Here is a 23278-nt window from a genome sequence, read left to right on the forward strand (position 1 = left end):
TGAGATAAAAGCCACATCCTTGGAGTGGCATGTAAGGCCTCCACAGTCTGGGTAAACTCCCGCCTCTTGCTACCATCTCTCAGTGCCCCATCCAATACATTCGATGGTTTCCAACTTCAGTGTCTTTGCTCCCATCATTTCCTGTGCCTTAAATATCCATTCTTCCCATTTTCACCTAGGGCATCTGCAAGTTCCTCAAGTTCATGTTCAAATGCCTCATCTTGCAAGATGCTACCCTGCCTCCTGTGGGAAACACGTCTTCCCCTCCCGGAGCTCCCACAGTGTCACAAGGCCTCCCATGGCATCTGCCTCTCAGTTATTTGTGTTCTGTGAAGAATTACCCCTTCTGTTAACTCCTCGAGAGCTGTTGTATGCCACAGCAATTCGCAAAGGTATTTTCTGAATGCACAGAGAATGCTCCACGACATCTAGGTCAAGAAAATATTACAAAAGAAAGAAGAGGAGGCCGGGCGCGGTGGCTCAAGCCTGTAATCCCAGCACTTTGGGAGGCCGAGGCGGGTGGATCACGAGGTCAGGAGATCGAGACCATCCTGGCTAACACGGTGAAACCCCGTCTCTACTAAAAATACAAAAAACTAGCCGGGCGCGGTGGCGGGCACCTGTAGTCCCAGCTACTCGGAGGCTGAGGCGGGAGAATGGCGGGAACCCGGGAGGCGGAGCTTGCAGTGAGCCGAGATCGCGCCACTGCACTCCAGCCTGGGCGACACAGCGAGACTCCGTCTCAAAAAAAAAAAAAAAAGAAAGAAGAGGAAATGATTTAATGATTTCAAAATAGCCAGAATGGCTGCCAATTCTTTCTTCCCAGGATACACCCACACTTTTATTAAAACGCTCTTTCAGCTGGGTGCGGTGGCTCATGCCTGTAAACCTAGCACTTTGGGAGGCCAAGGTGGGTGGATCACTTGAGGTCAGGAGTTTGAGACTAGCCTGACCAACATGGTGAAACCCCATCTCTACTAAAAATATAAAACTCAGCCGGGTGTGGTGGCAGGCACCTGTAATCCCAGCTACTAGGGAGGCTGATGCAGGAGAATCACTTGAACCTGGGAGGTGGAGGTTCCAGGGAGCCAAGATCACACCACTGCACTCCAGCCTGGGCAACAGAGCAAGACTCCATCTCAAAGAAGAAAAAAAAAAAAAAAAAAGAACGTTATCTCCCCATACCTGGAGGCAGGCTGGGAAAAGGCAGGGCATCCTTCAGTCAGAACAAAGGGGTTATTAGCTAACAAAGGTCAAGTCTGGTTTGTTTCGTAAACCCAGGCAATTCCAATTGGACGAGCATAGACAACTAGGCTGGGTTGGGGCACTGAGAGATGATTCCATCCAGCCATCAGAATTCCAGGTAGAGAGAAGAAAGAGGGTGAGTTAAAAATGTTCTCAAAGAAATAATGACCAAAAACTTCCAAAATTTGGCAAAAGACACAAACCTGTAGATTCAAGAAGCCAAGCAAACTTCAAACAGAGCAAACATGAAATTCATGCCATGACAGATCATAATTAAATTCATGCCATGACAGATCATAATTAAATTTCTGATAACTAAAGACAAAGAAAAAATCTTGAAACCAGAGAAAAATAACCTTTGAGGGGAAAACAATGTGAATAACGGCAGATTTCTCATCGGAAATGTCAGAGGGTAGAAGGAAGTGGCATACTATTTTTCAAATGCCGAAAGAAAAGAACTTTCAATTCAGAATCCTATAACAAAGAAAAATATCCTTCAGCAACGAAGGAGAAATCAAGACATTCTCAGATGAAGCAAAACTAGGAGAATTTCTCACCAGCAGACCAACACTAGAAGAAAGGCTGAAAAAGTTCTCTAAACAGAAAGAAAATGACTTAAAAAAAAAAAAAAAGGAAACTTGAAATATTGAGAAGAAAGAAACATGAGTAGAAAAAAGATGGGTAAATACAACAAGATTTCCTTCCCCTCTTAGGTTTTCTTTTTCTTTTCCTTTTATTTTTTAAAATTTTTTTGGCTATAAGTTTATTCAATGCAAAGTAATCCTCTCCAATTTTACTGAGGTGGCTGACCACGTCCACAACCAAATCCACCTTTAAACTGGAATTCCGTTGCTGACCCAGCCTCAGCCTTCTTGTCAGCACCAGGGGGCACAGCACTCCGTCTGTGGGTACCTCCGTCGGCTTCCCCTCTTGTGAGTTTTGCAGGTCGCTCACCCTCCAGACCTTTAGGCTGAGGACTTCCAGTCTCTGGATGGCTGCGGCGTAGGGTGGCAGGCACAATCTCTGGGGTAATCACAGAGATACTGGATGCCCTCATTGGTAAGGTACTAGTAGAAATGTCTCCAGGCAAACTGTTCCTTCACGCAGCCTTGGGACTTGGGAGACTGCGTGGCCTTCAGGACATGAAGGTTGGGCACATCCTTGTCTGCCAGCTCCAGGTGTTTAGGCATGTGGACATCCTTCTTGGCCACCATGACTCCCTCCTTAAAAAGGAGTTCATAGGCTGGGCGCGGTGGCTCAAGCCTGTAATCCCAGCACTTTGGGAGGCCGAGACGGGCGGATCACAAGGTCAGGAGATTGAGACCATCCTGGCTAACACGGTGAAACCCCGTCTCTACTAAAAAAATACAAAAAACTAGCCGGGCGAGGTGGCGGGCGCCTGTAGTCCCAGCTACTCGGGAGGCTGAGGCAGGAGAATGGCGTGAACCCGAAAGGCGGAGCTCGCAGTGAGCTGAGATCCGGCCACTGCACTCCAGTCCGGGCGACAGAGCGAGACTCCGTCTCAAAAAAAAAAAAAAAAAAAAGGAGTTCATAAATGGGAATCCAATTCTTCTTAGGCATCAACATCTCGGTGGCTGTAGGGGCTGGGGCTGGGGCTGGGGCTGGAAAGCCCCTCTTGGGTTTTCTAAGTTATATTTGATGATTAAAGCAAAAAGTATGACAATGTCTGATGTGGTTCTAAATGTATGCAGAGAAAATATTTAAATATTATAATATTATATTAAATATCTAATATCATAAATGGGAGACGGTAAAGGGATATAAAGGAAGGAAAGGTTTCTCTTCTTCACTCAAACTAGTAAAATGCCAACACCAGTAGACTGTGATAACCTATATACACATAATGTATAATACCTAGAGCAACCACTAAAAAGTCTATACAAACATATAACACTCAAAAACATTACAAATGAATAAGAATGGAATCTTAAAAAGTGCTCAATTAATCCACAGGAAGGCAGGAAAAAGAAAACAGATGAATGAAAAACAGAACCAGGCATCATAGCTCACATCTGTAATCTCAGCATTTTGTTTTGTTTTTGAGACGAATTCTCTTTCTGTCACCTAGGCTGGAGTGCAGCGACGCAATCTCGGCTCACTGCAACCTCTGCCTCCCGGGTTCAAGCAATTCTCCTATCTCAGCCTCCCCAGTAACTGGGATTACAAGCTCCCATCACAACGCCTGGCTAATTTCCATACGTTAGTATAGAGGGGGTTTCACCATGTTGGCCAGGCTGGTCTCGAACTCCTGACCTCAAGTAATCCACCTACCTTGGCCTCCCAAAGTGCTGGGATTACAGGCGTGAATCACTGTACCCAGCCAGTAATCTCGGCATTTTGGGAGGCCAAGGTGGGAGGATTGCTTGAGGCCAGGAGCTTGAGACTAGACTGGGCAAGAAAGTTGCCCCCTCTCTTCAAAAAAACATGTTTTTTTTTTTCTTATCTAGGCATGGTGTTGTGTGCCTGTTGTCCCAGAAATTCAGGAGGCTGAGGTGGGAGGATTACTTGAGCTGGCGAGGTTGAGGCTGTAGTAAGCTGTGATCACACCACAGCACTCCAGCCTGGGCTACAGAGTAGGACTATGAGGAGAGGAGTTAGGGGGTGGGAAGGGAGAAGACAGGGAGGGAAAGGGGAAAGGAAGGGAAGGGAAGGGAAGGGAGGGAGGGAAAGGGAAAAGGAAGGAAAGGGAAGGGAAGGGGAAAAGGGAAAGGGAAAGGGAAGGGAAGGGGAAAGGTAAAAGGAAAGGGAAAAAGCAGCTTTATTTGTAACATCCAAAAACTAGAAACGACCCAGATGCCTTCAGTAGAGAAATGGTTAAACGAACTGTGGTACATCCATTATTGTGGAATAGTACTCAGCAACAAAAAGGATCAAACTACTGATACATGCAACAACACTCTCCAGAGAATTTGTTGAGTGAAAAAAGCCAATCACAAAAGTTTACATGCTGTATAATTTCACCTGTGTAACATTTTTTAAATAACAAAGTTATAGAAATGGGAAAAAGATTGGTGGTTACTAGGAGTTAAGAAGAAAGTAGGGGCAGGAGGGAAGTGGGTGTGGCTCTCAAAGCGCAACATGAGGGGTCCTTATGGTGAGGGAAATGTTCCATAGCTTGACTGTATCAATGCCAGTATCCTGGTTGTGATATAGTACCACAGTTTTGCAAGATGTTACCACTGGAAAAAATGGAATAAAGGATACACGGGAATTCTATTATTTCTTATAACTGCATGTGAATCTACAATTATCTTTTTTTTTTTTTTTTTGAGACAGAGTCTCACCCTGTCACCCAGGCTAGAGTGCAATGGCACCATCTCGGCTCACTGCAACCTCCGCCTCCTGGGTTCAAACAATTCTCCTGCCTCAGCTTCCCGAGTAGCTGGGATTACAGGCACCTGCCACCACGCCCAGCTAATTTTTGTATTTTCAGTAGAGACAGGGTTTCACCATGTTGGCCAAGCTGGTCTCAAACTCCTGACCTCGTGATCTGCCTGCCTTGGCCTCCCAAAGTGCTGGGATTACAGGTGTGAGCCACCGCGCCTGACCTATAATTATATTTTTCTTAAAAAAAAAAAAAAAAAAAAAAAAAAACAAAGGAATTCATATTCCTTCAAGTACTTTCAGTGACAAAAAGAAAATAAGCATTTATAATCCTGCCACCCAGAAACAGCCACTATTAAAATGTTAGTGTATGCCTTATAATTTTTTTTTTTTTTTTTGAGAGGGAGTCTCATTCTGTTACCCAAGCTGGAATGCAATGGCACGATCTTGGCTCACCGCACCCTCACCGCACCCTCTGACTCCCCAGTTCAAGTGATCCTCCTACCTCAGCCTCCTGAGTAGCTTGGGATTACAGGCATGCACCACCCTATCTGGCTAAGTTTTTGTAGTTTTGATAGAGATGCGGTTTCGCCATGTTGCCCAGGCTGGTCTGGAACTCCTGACCTCATGTGATCCACCCGCCTTGGCCTCCCAAAGTGCTGGGATTACAGGTGTGAGCCACCATGCCCGGCCTTAATATTTAGAACTTTTATTCATCAAAATACACTGCTGAGAGGGCTAGTGTGGTGGTTCACACCTGTAATCCCAGCACTTTGGGAGGCCGAAGTGGGTGGATCACCTGAGGTCAGGAGTTCGAGACCAGCCTGGCCAACATGCTGAAATCCCATCTTTACCAAAAATACAAAAATTACCCTGGAGTGGTGGCACACACCTATAGTCCCAGCTACTCAGGAGGCTGAGGCAGGATGATCGCTTGAACTCTGGAGGCAGAAGTTGCAGTGAGCCAAGATCGTGTTACTGCACTCCAGTCTGGACTCCGTCTCAAAAAAAAAAAAAGCGAGGGGGGCCACACACAGTGGTTCACAGTCCCAACACTTTGGGAGGCCAAGGTGGGTGGATCACGAGGTCAGGAGTTCGAGACCAGCCTGGCCAACATGGTGAAACTCCATCTCTACTAAAAATACAAAAATTAGCCGGGCATGGTGGCATGTGTCTGTAGTCCCAGCTACTCAGGAGGCTGAGACAGGAGAATCGCTTGAACCCGGGAGGCGGAGGTTGCAATGAGCCAAGATCGTACCACTGCACTTCAACCTGGAAAACAGAGCAAGACTCTGTCTTAATAATAATAATAATAATAATAATAATAATAATAATAATAAAGAGTGCATGGCAACCCACAGAGCAGAAGAAATTCACTATATGTATAACTGACAAAAGATGTCCAGAATATATAAAGAATTTCTACTAAACAAAATGACTAACATGGGATCCTGGACTGAACCCTGGAACAGAAAAAAGATACTAGTGGGAAAAGTAGCGAAACCCAAATACTCTACAACTTTGTGAATGGCATCGTACCAACATTAATTTCTTTATATGACAAACGTGCCATGGTGACCTAAGATGTTCACGTTGTGGGAAAACTGGATGAAGGGTATACAAGAGTTCTCTGTACTATCTTTGCAACTTTTCTGTAAATTTAAAATTATTTCAAAATAAAATGTTTAAAGAAAAAAAGAGAGACAGCCAGCCAGACATGCAGCCCAGTAGAAAAACAGGCAGAAGACGCCAACAGATACATCATCATGAGGATACCCAAATAGTCAACAAACATATGACAAGGGGTTCAACTTAATCAGGCATTATCAAAGAACTGGAAACTAAAACCACAAAACAATGCCACAAAATACCTATCAGAATGACTAACATGAAAGGGGTAAAAAAAAAAAAAATACCAAGTGTTCAGCAGATGTGGAACAACCGACACTGAGACGCTGATGCTGGGACTGCACAGTATCACAATCGCTGGAAAATTCAGAAGCATCAACCAAAGATGAACACAAAAGTACTCTAAGGCACAGCAATTCCACCACTAGTTACCCTACCCAACAGAAATGCAAATGTAGGATCTCAGAATATGATACCCCAAAATGAAGGCCTTGGAAGAAAAAAGTTTTCTCTGACTTTCTCCTGACCTCTTTTCTGGCCTTTCATTCCTCCCCTCGCCGTCCCGAGGCTAGCCATAGAAACTAGAATCCCTCTTCTCAAGGTGGGTCATAGAAACCAGAACCCCTTTTTCCCAAAGCCAACCATAAAACCTAAAATTATTACTCTGACTTTCCACCTCTCTTTCTGTTAAAAACTAGCTATAAATAAATTATCTGGCTGGGCATGGTGGCTCACGCCTGTAATCCCAGCACTATGGGAGGCATGGGCAGATCACGAGGTCAGGAGTTGGAGACCAGACTGGCCAACATGGTGAAACCTCGTCTCTACTAAAAATGAAAAAAATTAGCCAGGCATGGTAGCAGGTGCCTGTAGTCCCAGCTACTTGGGAGGCTGAGGCAGGAGAATCGCTTGAACCTGGGAGGTGAAGGTTGCAGTGAGCCAAGATCATGCCACTGCACTCCAGCCTGAGTGACAAAAGTAAGATTCCATCTAAAAAAAAAAAAAAAATTATCTGACCCACCTTGCTTGATTTTAAGTCACAAGACCCCCATTCCAGAGAGGGCCCTGCCTCACACCCAGAAGGAATGCTTAAGAGGTCAAGAAGAATCTAGACAGACAGGCCTTGCTGGGTTTCCCACTTAGTCTCTTAGCATTAGATCATACCCTTTTTGTCCAATCATATTTCTACACAGATGTCTATACTTTTTGAAATCTAAGAATGGCCTGCTTCTGATTCAATAAGGCTAGCTTTTAAAAATAATAAAAATTGAAAATTAAAAAAGAAGGGACGGTTTCCTCTGTATATTTGGGTCTTCATTCTGAAGGTTCCCATGTCACCTAAAAATATGATCAAATAAATGTGTATGCCTTTTTTCCTTTTTTTTTGAGACAGAGTCTCTCTCGCTCTGTCGGCCAGGCTGGAGTGCAGTGGCACAATCTCGGCTCACTGCAACCTCCACCTCCCAGGCTCAAATAATTCTCCTGCCTCAGCCTCCCGAGCAGCTGGGATTACAGGTGTGTGCCACCACGCCCAGATAATTTTTATATTTTTAGTAGAGACGGGGTTTCACCATGTTGGCCAGGCTGCTCTCGAACTCCTGACCTCAGGTAATCCACCCGCCTCAGCTTCCCAAAGTGCTGGGATTACAGGTGTGAGCCACTGCGCCCGGCCCTTTTTTCCTATCAATCTATCTTTTGTCAGCGATTTTCAGCAAAACTTCCAAGGGTGAAGAGGAGGCTTTCCCTTTGCCCTGGCACATACATATGTTTCCCATAAAAGCATGTATACTAGAAAGTTCACAGTAGCATTTTTCATAATAGCCTCAAACTAGAAATTACCCACATGTTCACCAAGAGTAGAATAAGTTGCAATATATTCATACAATGGAACTTTGTACAACAATGAAAAAGAATGAAGCACTGTACATGCAATATCAGTAAATCTCACAAAGACGTTAAGCAAAAGAATCCAGCGCAAAAGTACACTATATGATTCCACTTATATAAAAAGCACAAAAATAAGCAAAACTAATATAATATGCACTTTAGAAGTCAGGACAGTGGTTACCCTTGAGGGTGAAGGTAGGTGGTAATTAGAAGGGGACAGGAGGGGGCTTCTGTAGTGCCCATAATGATTTGTTTCTTGATCTGGGTGCTGCTTACAGGAATGTGTCTAGTTTGTGAAAATTACTTGACTGTACATTTGTGATGTATGTATGTTTCTGTATATATGTTACTATTAAATGTTTTTAAAAGCAAAAAATCAAAAACTCCTTATTATGGTATTAGAGTCCCCTTACGATCAGGACTATCACAGTGTATACCACATAAAATGTTTTGACTCCCTCCAGTACCCCAATGTACCCTGCACTCTAACTGTCCCCAACTTTTTCCTGATCCAATCGTAGAAGGCAGCCAAATCCAAGTCTGTTTCTGCTAACGGGTCTTCCAGTGCAATACGTGCTCCCACCTCCCCAGAGGTGCACATGTTGCTTTCTCCGACCAGGGTATCCTCTCCTCCCTTGCCTCCTTGGAGAATTCCTGCTCAGCCTTCAAGGCATCTCCTCTTTGAGGGTCCTATCCCAGCACTTCTCTCTCAGTCAGAGCACCTACTGCAACCTACATATCCTGCACTTTAACAAGGAGCCCATTCTTTTGTAACTATTCATTCATCTCCCCCAATAAAATCAAGCTCTTTGAAGACATGGATAGCTTATTTAGCACAACGCCTGGTCTAGAATAGGTTCTCAAAAAAATATGTGTTGCATGAGTTCCAGGTGATATGTTCAGGGATTTTCCCAATTCCCTTTGAGAAACTCCAGCTCTTCAGTTTAGAGAAGCAGTATGGAAAACTGAAAAAAGCAGAAACAGAAAAGTAGCAGAGGAAAGTCAAGGAAAAATTGAGCAAAACTAAGAAGGCAACTCTAAAAAGAAATACAAGTGGCTAATGGAATGGTAAAGATGCTCAACCTCACCAGTATAAGGAAAATGCAAATTAAAATGCTAATGAGCTATTTTGGGGAGATTTCATTACACTTATAGAAATACAAAGATAAGGCCGGGCGCGGTGGCTCAAGCCTGTAACCCTGGCACTTTGGGAGGCTGAGACGGGCGGATCACGAGGTCGGGAGATCGAGACCACCCTGGCTAATATGGTGAAACCCCGTCTCTGCTAAAAAATACAAAAAACTAGCCGGGCGCTGTGGCGGGCGCCTGTAGTCCCAGCTACTCAGGAGGCTGAGGCAGGAGAATGGCATAAACCCGGGAGGCGGAGCTTGCAGTGAGCTGAGATCCGGCCATTGCACTCCAGCCTGGGCAACAGAACGAGATTCCGTCTCAAAAAAAAAAAAAAGAGAGAGAGAGAGAAAAAAAAAAGAAATATAAAGATAAGACACGTAGAAGTATGTTCACAGCAGCATTGCATGCAATGGCAAAATACCAGAAACCACCCAGATGGCCCACTGACAAGAAAACGAATTTTTAAACTATATATCCTCATTATTTTTGAGACAGGGTCTCACTGTGTCACCCAGGCTGGAGTGCAGTGACATGATCATGCCTCACTGTAGCCTTGACCTCTCAGGCTCAATTGATCCTCTCACCTCAGCTTCCTAAGCAGCTGGACTACAGGCATGCACCACCATGCCTGCCTAATTAGAAAATGAATGAATAAACCCTGACATATTAGTACAACGAACTACTATTCAGCTGTGAAAAGAAATAAACTATGCAACATGCATTGACATGAATAAATCTCAAAATAAATTGTTAAGTAAAAAAGCAAGCTGGGGCCGGGTGCGGTGGCTCACGCCTGTAATCCCAGCACTTTGGAAGGCCGAGGCGTGCAGATCACTTGAGGTCTGGAGTTTGAGACCAACCTGGTCAACATGGTGAAACCCTATCTCCACTGAAAATATAAAAATTAGCTGGGCCTGGTGGTGCATGCTTGTTGTAACCCCAGCTACTCGGGAAGCCGAGGCGGGTGAATCGCTTGAACCCAAGGGGCGGAGGCAGTGAGCAAAGATCACGCCATTGCACTCCAGCCTGGGCGACAGAGTGAGACTCCATCTCAAAAAAGAAAAAAAAGAAAAAAAACAAAAAACAAAAAAACAAAAAAACAAAAAAAAACACTATTTGGGCCAGGCACAGTGGCTCACACCTATAATCCCAGCACTTTGGGAGGCCAAGGCAGGTGGATCACCTGAGGTAAGGAGTTCAAGGCCAGCCTGGCCAACATGGTGAAACCCCGTCTCTACTAAAAATACAAAACACTGGTCAGGTGTGGTAGTGAGAGTCTGTAATCCCAGTTGCCTGGGAGGCTGAGGCAGGAGAATCGCTTGAACCTGGGAGGCGTAGGCCCCAGGGAGATAAGGAGAGAGGTGCAGTGAGCCCTGTGACACTTCTGTAATAAAACATATAAAGAGAAGGAAAGAAAAAGTACTAAACTTGGCTAGGCACGTTGGCTCACGCCTGTAATCCCAGCACTTTGGGAGGCCCACACAGGCAGATCGCCTGAGTCCAGGAGTTTGAGACCAGCCTGGGCAACATAATGAGACCCTGTCTCTACAAAAAGTACAAAAATTAGCCTGGCGTGGTGGTGCACACCTGTAGTCCCAGCTACTAGGGAAGCTGAGGTGAGAGGATCAATTGAGCCCGTAAGGTCAAGGCAGCAGAGAGCCAAGACCGTGCCACTGCACTCCAACCCAAGTGACACAGCGAGACTCTGTCTCAAAACAAAGCACTAAACTTGAAGTCAGAGGCAGGATGATGACCATTAATCCTTGAGCAAATCACTCAATCTCTCTGGGTCTCAGTTTTCTGTCTGTAAAATGAGGGTGATAATACCACCACCGACATTTTAGGAAGGGTAGGTAGATGTGCGAGAATGATGTAAAAGTGATTTGCAAACCATAAATCTCTTCACAAGGATGAAGCGGCATTACTTTCCCAAGTAGCTCTGTAAAGTCTGCAAAGGAGGAGAGTGGATGAAGTAAATTGTCTAATGGAGCTGATGAAAAACCTAGTGCTCTCTCTCTCTGGCACCTCATCCTCCAGAACCGGAGAATGCATCTTAATCAACAGGGCCACAGACCTCGGCCTGCACCCCCAACCCAGAGTCAAGGAGCAAATCCTGGGGCTCCTCTCTGCTTGGTGCACTTCGTTGTTTTCTGGAGCAGGCTCGCATTTCCTCAGGACTGTGAGCAGGCTCCAGGGAGCTTTAGGAACACCCCAAAAATATCTGGCAGGGGGGGTCTCCACTGGGGACTCTGAAAGGCAAGATGAGAAGTGAGGCCTTCTTCTCTAGGGAAAAAGAAGCAGTGCTAATCATAAGGTAAGCAACCTCTAACCTCATAAACATTTTTGGGAGAAGCCCAGCTACCTCCAAATTATAGGCAGCCTCACCACTCTGTTCAAACAAATCTCCGGCTGTGACTCACTCCTGAAAGCAGGGAGGGGGTAAACACATAGCTGAGGGGTTACAGATCAAGACGCCATAGCAGAGATAAGGAGATAAACAGGGAGGCCCCAGAGAGATAAGGAGAGAGGCGCAGAGTTCTCACACCACAGGCTCATGTGAATAGGGAAAAGCCTGCATTGTCCCAGCTCTCACTCCCCAGGTTTTACAGGGGTCACTAGGACTGGGTAGGAGTCAAGTGTTCTTTCTAAGAGGAAGCAAAGGAAGTAGAGATTGTCCCTGAGCTGGAAACCAGCAACCTTAATTCATCTTCACCCTGTATCCCACTCTTTCCTCACTTTGTCCCTCAATCCCATCCACTTTCCCACCCCAAGTGTACATGGCCTCTCAAGTTGCTGGAGGATCAGTCACCTCAGTTTCCCCACGTTGAAAAATGGGAGGCCAGGCACGGTGGCTCACGCCTGTAATCCCAGCACTTTGGGAGGCAGGCGGATCACGAGGTTAAGAGATTGAGACCATCCCAGCCAACAGGATGAAATCCCGTCTCTACTAAAAATACAAAAAGTAGCTGGGCGAGGTGGCACATGCCTGTAGCTCCAGCTACTCGGGAGGCTGAGGCAGGAGAATCGCTTGAACCTGGGAGGTGGAAGTTGCAGTGAGCTGAGATTGGGCCATGCACTCCAGCCTGGTGACAGAGCGAGACTCCATCTCAAAAAGAAAAAAACCCAAGAAAAATATGAATAGCCAGCCCCTTGTAACAATGGCACCCAAGTGATCAGGATGAGTGAGGCTCGCACCCGACACAGCTCATCAGTCTCAGGTACATGGTCCTGCCTTCTGCAGTGCTGCCTAAGCCAGAGATGGCCCTTTGTGGAGCAGGACACAAAGACTCATTCCCTTTCTTCCTCCCCATATTAGCCAACAAAACAGGTGTTTGCTTTTTATGTGGCTGCCTACCCAGAGGCATGGGCTGGACAGGCACTATGTAGAGGGCTGACCAGGGTTACTGTGAGGTGAAACGAGAAAAAGGATTTGAGGTGGCACCCTACATGAGGCAGCCCTTCTCATTACTTGGAGCCTTAACAAAGGCAAACAATGGGGCCGAGCAGTGACTGTGTGTCTGTAGAGGGAAGTGAGCTCCCGAACCAGCTCTGAAGGAGACACCCACTTGCTGAGCCAGTCTCTCTCTAGGACACCTACCTAGCGACCAGCAAACGTGGAATGAAAGGGCAAGTTCCTCAGTGCCCCCTCTGCATCAAAGGGAGTGGCTCTGCCCTCTCTAGGCTCTGACAACCTGCTTAGTGATTTTTGCTTCTGTGCCCCCAGACCCAAGAAAACTATGTCCCTTTTCTTCCTTCTTTCCTCATCCCCTTCCTTCCCTATATTCTCTCCTCTGCTTCCTGCCTCTGCTGGCCAGGCTTAAATCTGGGCCACAAGCCTTCCTGGCACATACCTATTTCCGCAACTGAACCTTCTCAACCCCTGGAAAACAAAGGTATTTCACAAGACTCTTGCACCTTGACCCAAAGAGGCATGTGCCATAATTACTAGCAGGCAAGGAAGCTCATCCCACCTCTCTGAGCACACGTGTCTGGAACCGAAACCATCTGGGTGTACACCCCCCTCCACCCTGGAGAACTATGGGCAAATGTTAGCGCCAAATGCCTGATGATGAGGTAACTCTCCTCACTCAGAGGAGATCCTTCCTTCTCTGGCAAACCCCAGCATTCCCCAAATTCCTGGCAGGCTTGTTGACATCAGCTGCAATGCTCCTGAAAGTAAGAACCTGGCAATAAATGGGAGAGATGGGATGGTGTGAGGAGAAATTTATGGGCTGAGTGTAGGGCAAGTTTCATGAGTAGAAGGAACAGGCAGCCACCAAACTTGAAAGGCTCCTCTGCCCAGCAGTTTCCCCTACACTCAGATGTCACAGAACCAGGACTTCCATGTTTTAGAATACATTCATTCCTCTGGAGTAAGCACCAATGGCTCCAGATGAATCCTCTTTTAAAACGCAAATATTCTGACCCAGCAATTCTACTCCTAGGTATTCCTCTCCAAGAGAAATGAAAATATATTTCCACACAAAAACTTGTACACCAAAGTTCATAGCAGCATTATACAGAATAGCCAAAAAGCAGAAAGAACCCAAATGTCCACCAACATTTATCCATGATGAACACTGTTGTAATACATCTAAATAATGGAATATTATTCAGCCATAAAAAGGAATGAAGTACTGATTCACATTACAACATTGATGAACCCTGAAAACATCATTCTAATAAAAGAAGCCAGTCACAAAGGATCATATACCGATGATTACATTTATACGAAATATCCAGAACAGGTAAATCCACAGAGAAAAAAAGTAGACTGGTGGTTGCCTAGGGCTGAGGGAGGTTGGGGGGAAATGGGGAGTGACTGCTAATGGATCAGGATTTCTTTATAAGGTAAGGAAAATGTTCTAAAATTGATTTATTGATGATTGCACAACTCTGTGAATATACTAAAAACCAATGACTTATATACTTTAAATGGGGTATATGAATTATATCTCAATAAAGTTATTCATAAAAAATTATATGAAGCTCATGGTAAGGCTTCAATAAATCACAGTTCTAGTTTAAAAAATAAGAGAGTGAGGCTCTGGAAAGACTTGGTATTAAACTACTTGAGCTTCTGAGGTCCTAAAGGAATGTCACCTATTCCGTGGTAAAGACAAGCGTTCAGATTGCAGCTGATAAAAAAAATTCTGAGTCCACCCAGGTGTTGAGAGAACCTCTCTGGACAAGACAAATCCAAAAAAAAAAAAAAAAGAAAAAGAGAGAGAGGATGAAAAAAATGCAAATATTCTAAGGAAAGATAAAACTGATATATTACTTAAAGAAACCAGAGCAGCAGGGGACACCAGCTGCCTTGGTCGTGAGGTCTAAAAAAGAAGAGGAAAGATGCCCAGAGAGAGATGCCAAAATATGAACCCTGACCCATCGCCAGTGTAAGACCAGTACTGGCTGAGTCAGGACCAGCAAAGGTTACTCAGGTCTTCACCCTGGCTCTATCTGTAGACCCTCCTCTCACCCCTGGGACCCTCCACTGGTTGAGGAACCTGGATCATCAAGAAAACGAGAAAGAAACAGATAGGAAAAAACAAAAGTCAGCATAATGAGGAGGAGCAAACCTTGCCCAGAGAGTTCCCAGACTCTTCCTCCATCCCTTGGCTGGTTGCTTAAAGGAGGTTAAAATAGTCTAGTCCAAGCCAGTAGAAATAGAAAATAATAGCTAACATCTGAGTACTTACCACATGCCAGGCACTGTGCTTCATATTTTATATATATTATCTAATTTAATCCTCACAACTACCTTATGAGAAGGGTGCAATTATTATTCCAGTTTTACAAGTGAGAAAACTGAAAATGAAAAAGTTAAGTAATTTGCCTAAGTGAGCTCGGGCAAAGCAGACATCAAAGCCTGATAAGAGCCTACCTTAGTCAGATTCCCACAGCCATGCACTTTTGTGTTTGTTTGTTTGAGTCGGAGTTTCACTCTTATTGCCCAGGCTGGAGTGCAATGGCGTGATCTCGGCTTACTGCAACCTCCACCTCCCGGGTTCAAGCGATTCTCCTGCCTCAGCCTCCCAAGTAGCTGGGATTATAGGCACGCACCACCACACCCCACTAATTTTGTATTTTTAGTAGAGATGGGGTTTTGCCATGTTGGTCAGGCTGGTCTTGAACTCCTGATCTCAGGTGATCCACCTGCCTAAGCCTCCCAAAGTGCTGGGATTACAGATGTGAGCCACCGCGCTCAGCCCAGAGCCATGCTCTTGACCACAATGCTATTAACAGAAACTATAGTTTATTACATTAACAAAAATTATAATACAATTACACTGGGAGGATGGGAAGGAAGCACCTCGTGAGGGGCGGGAGTATAGATTTTCCTATAATTCCATCAATAGATGTCTAAAACTGATAAATCAAGAAAAATCACGGTAAGCATATTATTGAGAAACATGGAGGTAAACACAAAACAGCTAAAAGAGTAGAAAGTGGTTACTTCCATGGAGCAGAATTTGGAGTAGGGGACTGCTATTTTCTTTTAAAAGCCTTTTGATATTATTAGATCTTTTTAAAATCACACACATATATTCCTTTGATAAAAAGTGATTTAAGAGACAGGGCATGGTGGCTCATGCCTGTAATCCCAGCACCTTGGAAGGCCAAGGCAGACAGATCATTTGAGGTCAGGAGTTTGAGACCAGCCTGGCCAACATGATGAAACCCCATCTCTAGTAAAAATACAAAAATTAGCTGGGCATGGTGTCCCATGCCTGTAAACCCAGCTACTCGGGAGGCTGAGGCAGAAGAACTGCTTGAACCCGGGAGATGGAGGTTGCAGTGAGCCAAGATTGTGCCACTGCACCCCAGCCTGAGTGACAGAGGGAGACTCCATCCCCGCCCCCCAAAAAGAAGGTGATTTAAGGCCAGGCACAGTGGTGCACACCTGTAATCCCAGCACTTAGGGAAGCCGAGGCAGGAAGATTACTTGAAACCAGGAGTTCAAGACTAGCCTGGGCAACATAGTGAGAACCCATATCACGAAAAATGAAAAATTAGCTAGACATGTCGGGTATGCCTGTGGTCCCAGCTACTTGGGAGGCTGAGGCAGAAGGATCCCTTGAGTCCAGGAGTTCAAGGCTGCAGTGAGCAGTGATCACGCCACTGCACTCTAGTCTGGGCAACAGAGTGAGACCCTGTCTCAAAAAAAAAAAGGTGATTTAAAGACGGATGGAAAGAAGGAAGGAAAAGAGAGAAGGAGGGAAATGAAATCAGAGATCATCCATGGTAAAGTCTAATGTCATAGACATCCGTTCTCTGGCCACACAGCTTTCATTCCCCTCCGCTGATAACAACATTTGGGTCTTTGGAGAATCTCCTTCCATCACTATAATCTGGGGGGCCTATCAATCAAGGAACCCTGTCCTGCTCTGGACAACTGGGGGCCAAGGGACAATGGCACTTTCTCCCTGGAATCTTGAGCATAATGGCGCAAAGACCTAAAACAGCTGGAACCAATTCACCAACAGTAGTAAGCCTCCGTCGTTCCACTTACCCAGGCCCCAAAACATCCTTGGTTAGGGCTTTTTAAGCTTTCCCTTAAATTCTGTGAACTGCTTCATTTCCTTCTAATAATTTCCTCATCTGCTTAGTTTAGCTGGAGTCATTCTCTGTTGTTTATAACCAAAGGAAGTTAATGGAAATACCTAGCAAAAAGGAGTTTGGTGTTTATTTGTTCTTTTATTTGCCAATAAAACTTACTACAGTGGCTTGCAAAACTTTTCAATCTCAAAAACATATTTCACATCAAGACCCAGTAAACAAACATGCACATACATAATATACACACACACATATATAACTGAAATAAAAGTTCTACCAAAAATGTCTATCCTCACTAACACTCTAAGAGTGTTAATTCTATTTCTTTTTTAATGCTGGTCTGACCTACTAAGTCGATGTTAGACCCACTAGTGGTTATGGTCTGCAGTTCTGAAAAACACTGGCTCCTTGTACCTGCTGCATCTGCCTCCAACAATAAAAACATCCCAGAGAGTGTACTGGCCCTGTGTCCATGTCCACATGTGATACACTAAGGCACACAGCCTGGCTAGTGGGGAAGTACCAACAGAGTCCAGGGCCCTCACTCACACTAGGATCTCTAATCAGGTCAACTGTCTACACTCTGACTCCGGAAGAAACATCTGTTCATTTATTTATTTACTCACTTTGCACATGCATTGAGCACCCATTCAGTGGTGTGAACATATGACAGATTCCTGGGGGTTGTCCAGAGCCATAAATTCTGTCTGCAAGTTGGATCAGAGAAGAGGAATGCAGGACAAGGCCTGTGTCCTGACTGTTCACCATCTCCTCCCCTCCCTTAAGGGCCCAGGAATGTCTCCAAGATCAGATCTGGACAATGATTACTTCATTCCCAGCTTTGGAGTAAAATAAGTCTCAAGTTCAGCCCAGAAAAAAGGAATAAAAGGGAATTTCTTTTTCTCCCTTGCTCTAGAGGTCTCTGGTTAGCTTCAAACTAACCCATGACTGGAGACCATCTGAATTCCTTGTCCACTATTTTCTCTTAATAATTTTTTCTGCCCCACCAAACAGCAAAAACATCAAGAAAGAGTAGAAGGGGCCAGATGTAGTGGTTCACGCCTGTAATCCCAAGCCTTTGGGAGGCCAAGGTAGGCAGACTGCTTGAGCCCAGGAGTTCAAGACTAGCCTGGGCAACATGGTGAAATCCCATCTCTACCAAAAAAATAAATAAAAAATAAAAAAAAAATGTAGGTGTGGTGGCATGCGCCTATAGTCTCAGTTACTTGGGAGGCTGAGGAAGAAGGATCTATTGAACCCAGGAGGTGGAGGTTGCAGTGAGCTGAGATCGTGCCATAGCACTCCAGCCTGGGCAACAGAGCAAGGCCCTGTCTCAAAAAAAAAAAAAAAAAAAAAAAAAAAAGAGAGAAAGAAAAGAGGAAAGAAATGAAAGGAAGAAAGAAAAAAATAGTAGAGGTTAATGATTCATTAACACTGCTAGTGCCAACTTGGTCTTAGACTTCTTTCTGGATCTCTTTTCTATATAGCAAGGAAGCAAAAAGCAGCCCAAACATCCTTCTCCTTTATTTATCTCATACCCTTTTCCCTCAACTATTCCAAAAGAGAGAGCAAGAGCATGGAAGAGAAGCTACAGGTGGTGTGCACCTGAAGTCCCACCTATTCAGGAGGCTGAGGAAGAAGGATTGCTTGAAGCCAGGAGTTCAAGGCTGTGGTGTGCTATGATTGCACCAGTGAAGAGCCACTGTACTGCAACTCCTGCAACATAGCAGGACCCTCGTTGCTTAAAAACAAAGAGCATGGAGTAGGACTTGTGGCTGACACATAATGGATGGATTTCTTACATCTCTTCAGAGTCTCATAGCTGGGGATGTGGCAGGCTACAGACGAATGAGGTTTGGGCAACTGGGGTTGGCCAATAGCAACATCTGTATTTTACTGTGGCAAAAACACTCATAGCCTGGGCAGAAATGGAGAGGGGACTGGGAACAGAACTAAATGATCATCTGTATTCTAAACCTGAAATGAGTTTGAAGAAGAGCCATAATCTAGCTGCAGTTGGGTTAGCTCTACCTCAAGAGCAGGATGAGGCAGGCAGAGGGTAAGAGAATCAGATGTGGGAGGGGGGGAATGATACCCAAGTTCCCCATCACTTTAGTTTTCATTTCACTCCCACCCACAATAGCTTGGAAGCTGATGAAATAGTACACACCTAATCTAGCTTAAGTTCCCCAACAGAGCCTAGAAACACTCAGCCACAAATTACCCTCCTCAGCCTCTGGAGAGGAAAAACCATATGGTCAGCTAGGGTGGGAAGAACAGGGACTGGGAGCCAGAGAAAGAGGAGAGCGGGGTAGACTAGCCTGCACTGGAGAAAGCCCCCTTTCTCAGCAACCCTCTCTCCTTCCAGAAGCCCTCGCTTGAGTCACTTCCCTCCCCTTCCTCCACTATCCCTGGGCCTGGAGGCTGGAGACGGAAGTAAAACTAACACACCGTCCCAGGAAGTTATCGGGAGGCAGATAGAGGGAGGAAAACAGAACTACAAGGGGGAAGAAGGAGAAATCCAAGACGAGAGGTGACCCCCAGGCTGAAAGCCCTATCCCTCTTAGCGAAAGGTAGAGTCCCTAGCCAATCTCGGAATAGTTTGAGTCCTACTGTCCCCCACTTGCCCCCCACCCTCCAGTCCAAGCCCTGTAATTTACCCTTTTTCTTGTTACTGATTATCCAAAGCACCATAATGAAATTCTTTGGAGGGCCTCTGAGGTCACCAGGACCCTCGACCCAAGGGAAAGCCTAAGCCTCCTCCGCAGGACACAATGTCCAAAGGCGCTCAGGGATCCAGTCCCTTGAGCTCATTCTCTTATGACCCAATCTGGCTGCCCACAAGACGCCTCAGACCCGCGGCCCAAGCACGGGCTCGCCGGCGCCGAGTCCCAGGCAGGAGCCGCAGGGTCCTAGCAAAGGGCAGGGGCGCCCCGAGCCCTCCAGCCTCAAAAGTCTTCACCCCGCGACTCCCACTGCCCGTCGCAGGCAAAAGAATAAAAAGAAGCGCCGCGCAGGGCTGACCGCGCAAGCCGGGCACCAGGTGATGTCAGCGAACCCGGCGTGAGGCAAGGAAGGGGCGGACTTAGAAACCAGGAATACAAAACGGAGAAGACGGCGAGGGTGCTTTTTCTTACCGCCGCCTGGTCCTCTGGGTGCATGTCCACCAGGGTACACCAGTTCCGCGTCCCGTTCATCTTCCCTCGGGGTCGCAGCACACACACCACCCCTCCCCGCCGCCGTCCAGCTCCGACTGCGCGGGCGCGCGGGGAACCGCCCCCTTGTATAGGCTCATCAGGGGCGGGGCTGAAGATAGGCCACGCCCCCAGTTCGCGGTTTCGCCGAGAACGAGCGATAGGTGAGGAGGTGAGGTGGGCGGGGCCAAGGGGTCTGGGACGTGCCCCATCGGTGCTCGCTCGGATTTACACAAAGGTGGGGCTTGGGAGAGACATGGGGCTGCTTTAACTGAATAGCTTTATCTAGAGTATGTGGTTGCACTTCAACATTCTTCATTAATCTTGTCGCCTTCCATCTCCAAGATCAGTGTTGATCAGAGGGAATCACCCTGCCTGCTCCTAGAGGATGAGGAGTTGGAACCTGCAAAAGCTTCCTCCATACATGCTCCTCTCCCTATACGTAAACCAGCCTGTAGGCTTTGTAGAGCTGAGTAAACCTTTCCTCCACCGCAGAAAGGCAGGCACCAAGGGCCAACTCACTCAGACTGGCCTAAGCCAGTCTGGCAGGTGCACTTCCTTGGCAAGAGGCCCAGGAGGCCCAGTCAGCTAGGCTCTGGGTGGGGCTTGTTTGCTTGTTTTGCAGAAGCTCTTTTACTGACGCTGCCCTTATATGGTTGGGAGAGGCGGGACACATTGCCTTAAAAGGAATTTGTGTTCGTGAGAAAGGATGAGCCTTGACTTCTCCAGTTGCACTTTCTCCCCAAGTCTAGGCTGGGATCTTGGGGGCCTAGAAGAGGGGGTTGGCCAAGCAGGACCCTGGAGCATCCTCCCCGCCCAGCTGCTCTTGGCAGATGGCTGCTTCACTTGGCTATGGTCCACACAGCAGACAGAATACTTCAGGAGGAGGTCTGACTCACTCCTGAGTGGATAGTACCCCTATACGTGGCAATAGGCTCTAGAGAAGGGCCAGCTCCCTCTTCAAGGCAACACTAGGGCAGGAACAGCAGAAATGTCCCCACCTCCCAGTTAGGGACTGGGTTCTATACCAGTTAGGAATGAATGAGGATTTTTCTACCTGGAAGTGAATGCTGGGGTTATCACTATGACCCAAGGGAATAAAACCCAGTTCTGGTCTGTTCTACTCTAACCCTCAAAAAGGCATTTACTGCTGGCCGGGCACAGTGGCTTATGCCTGTAATCCCAGCACTCTGGGAGGCCGAGGTGGGCAGATCACAAGGTCAGGAGTTTGAGACCAGCCTTACCAACATGGAGAAACTCCATCTCTACTAAAAATACAAAAATTAGCTGGGTGTGGAGGCAGGTGCCTGTAATCCCAGCTACTCAGGAGGCCGAGGCAGGAGAATTGCTTGAACCCGGGAGACAGCGGTTGCAGTGAGCCAAGATCACACCATTACACTCTAGCCTGGGCGACAGAGTGAGACTCAGTCTCAAAAAAAAAAAAAAAAAAAAAAGGCATTTACTGTCCTTGCTTTTCCCAGAATATTGTTCAGGAGAGAATGGGGCTGCCATAAACATCTCCAAGTTTCCTAGGTCCCACCTGCTGTGTTGTAAAGGGCCTCTGAAAAGTAAGGTGAAGAAAACTCTAGCTTTGGCCCCTAAGTTGTACAGTTAATATGACTTCATAAAACCTGGACCTCCAAATAAGCCAAGAAAAAGAATGAGAAGACAAATCAAGGATTTCAATATAAATGTATAATTTTAATATTTAATTTAAGATAAAACCAAGGCTGGATTGGATTGGAAAAGAATGTCCAATTTGCAGAAGAATATAGGAATTTTTTTTAATCATGACATTACAAGTCATTCGTGAAAACAGCCTTCCTCCTCCCACCGGCTCCCTATACAACCTGCTTAGGAAATATGAGACGTGAACCATCTCCCTTACCTATTCCCTACCAGGACTTGGTTCTCCCCAAAATCCAAAGGAGAAATAAATGTCTTCCGTTCTCTCTTCCTATTTTTACAGTCAGCTTCTAACCCCTTGCAAAGCCCTGAATCAGGGCCAAGCACCTCAGAAAACGAGGGTCCCTTGGTTCTTTTATCAAAGTTGGGTACATCTGGTCAGAGAAGCCCCAAGGAAGGCCACAGGGACTGACACCTTTACTTCTGGAACTTCTGCAGACAGTTGTCAGGGCTCCCAGGTGCAACCACCTTATAACCATATCCACAGTCACAGAGGAGGGAGAGGAGGAAGGATGGAAACCCTGAGCAGGACCAGACCCCCGCCACTTTATCATGACCCTACCAAAGTCCCTCTCCCAGCGGCTCATTGGCAGAGAAACCCCCAATAGCTCTCTCAATCACTGGGGCAGCAGGGAAGGCTGAGGGCCCTGGCTGGGCAAAAGCTGGTCTTTGGAGAGGTATGAATGTGCAGATATAAAAGGCAAGAAGAGCATCCTTATCTCCTTACCTTGGCTAAGGCACTGAGGGGAAAAATGCAAGGTAGGAATGGCGAAGAGGGGAAAGGAAGAAGACAAAAATATAGGAACTGGAAGGATATGGGGACGACCACATGGGCCCCATACTTGTGCAAAGAAATGGGTAGAGCCATGCCTGCATGTCCGTTACCCATAACATTCCCCTCACCCTGCTCTAGGGTGGAAGGACAATGAGTTGCAGGAATCCAGGGAGCACATTAACATAGGGTATTTCCCTGAGCCTTAGGGGTAAGGGCTAAAAAATAAAGCTTTGTACACATGGCAATTTCTATCCCTTCCTATCCTGCTCAGTCTCTATCAGCCTAATGCTGACCATCCTTCCACTATGAGAGAGATGAGGGAGGTGTCGGCACTTGAGGAAAGGGCTCATTTGGCTTGAAATATCCACTCCTACAGTGGAAAGTCCATCTATCAGCTTATTGCTGATGTGTTTTTTTTATCACCATCATTCAGACCCCTCCCTTTCTTAGGTCTGAATAATTGGGTCACCCATAGGAATGTGGAATCCAGGGTGGGCAGAGCAGAGCAGCACTTGCTGGGATAGGCCTTGAGCCTGGTTGCTGGGCCCTTGAGGACCACGAGCTAACAGGAGCTGGTCTGTAGGTTGCTCTCCGTAAGCAGTGATGCAATGGATGAGGGATCGTAGACACTGTCGAATTCCTCATCTGAGCTCAGTCCTTCGTGTTTGAGAGCTGACTCAGCGGCTGAGCGGGAAGCTTTGCGCCTGACTCAGAGAGAAGAATAATGGTTAGGGAGGGGAAAAAAGAAATATTGAGACAGCCACCCTTTTCGTACAAAAGAAACCCCAATTCTTCTAAGGCTTAAAGTTTACTCACAAAATCCCCA

At 46.2% G+C, this 23278-nt stretch overlaps 2 protein-coding genes and 1 pseudogene across 6 annotated transcripts in view; all 3 read right to left on the reverse strand.

Annotated features, from left to right (window-relative positions):
- Positions 1–20072, reverse strand: part of TUFT1 (tuftelin 1) — a 44891-nt gene extending 24819 nt beyond the window's left edge. For 3 of the 5 annotated variants that reach the window (XM_010387155.2, XM_030936418.1, XM_030936417.1), the window contains exon 1: positions 19935–20047. In XM_010387155.2, coding sequence (XP_010385457.1) covers positions 19935–19994 — 60 coding nt within the window. In that variant the 5' untranslated portion in view covers positions 19995–20047. Of the gene's footprint in view, positions 1–19934 lie in introns of all 5 variants that reach the window. The other 2 variants (XM_010387153.2, XM_010387156.2) reach the window with 2 other exon arrangements.
- LOC115899168 lies at positions 2039–2832 on the reverse strand (annotated as a pseudogene).
- A 1599-nt stretch (positions 20073–21671) lies between the features above and the next one.
- CGN (cingulin) overlaps positions 21672–23278 on the reverse strand; it is a 29455-nt gene continuing 27848 nt past the window's right edge. The window contains exon 21 of the mRNA XM_010387157.2: positions 21672–23156. Within this exon, the coding sequence (XP_010385459.1) occupies positions 23015–23156 (142 nt within the window). The 3' untranslated portion in view covers positions 21672–23014. The remainder of the gene's footprint in view (positions 23157–23278) is intronic.

This window comes from Rhinopithecus roxellana, chromosome 8, assembly GCF_007565055.1.
Source record: "Rhinopithecus roxellana isolate Shanxi Qingling chromosome 8, ASM756505v1, whole genome shotgun sequence".
Lineage (NCBI taxonomy): Eukaryota > Metazoa > Chordata > Mammalia > Primates > Cercopithecidae > Rhinopithecus > Rhinopithecus roxellana.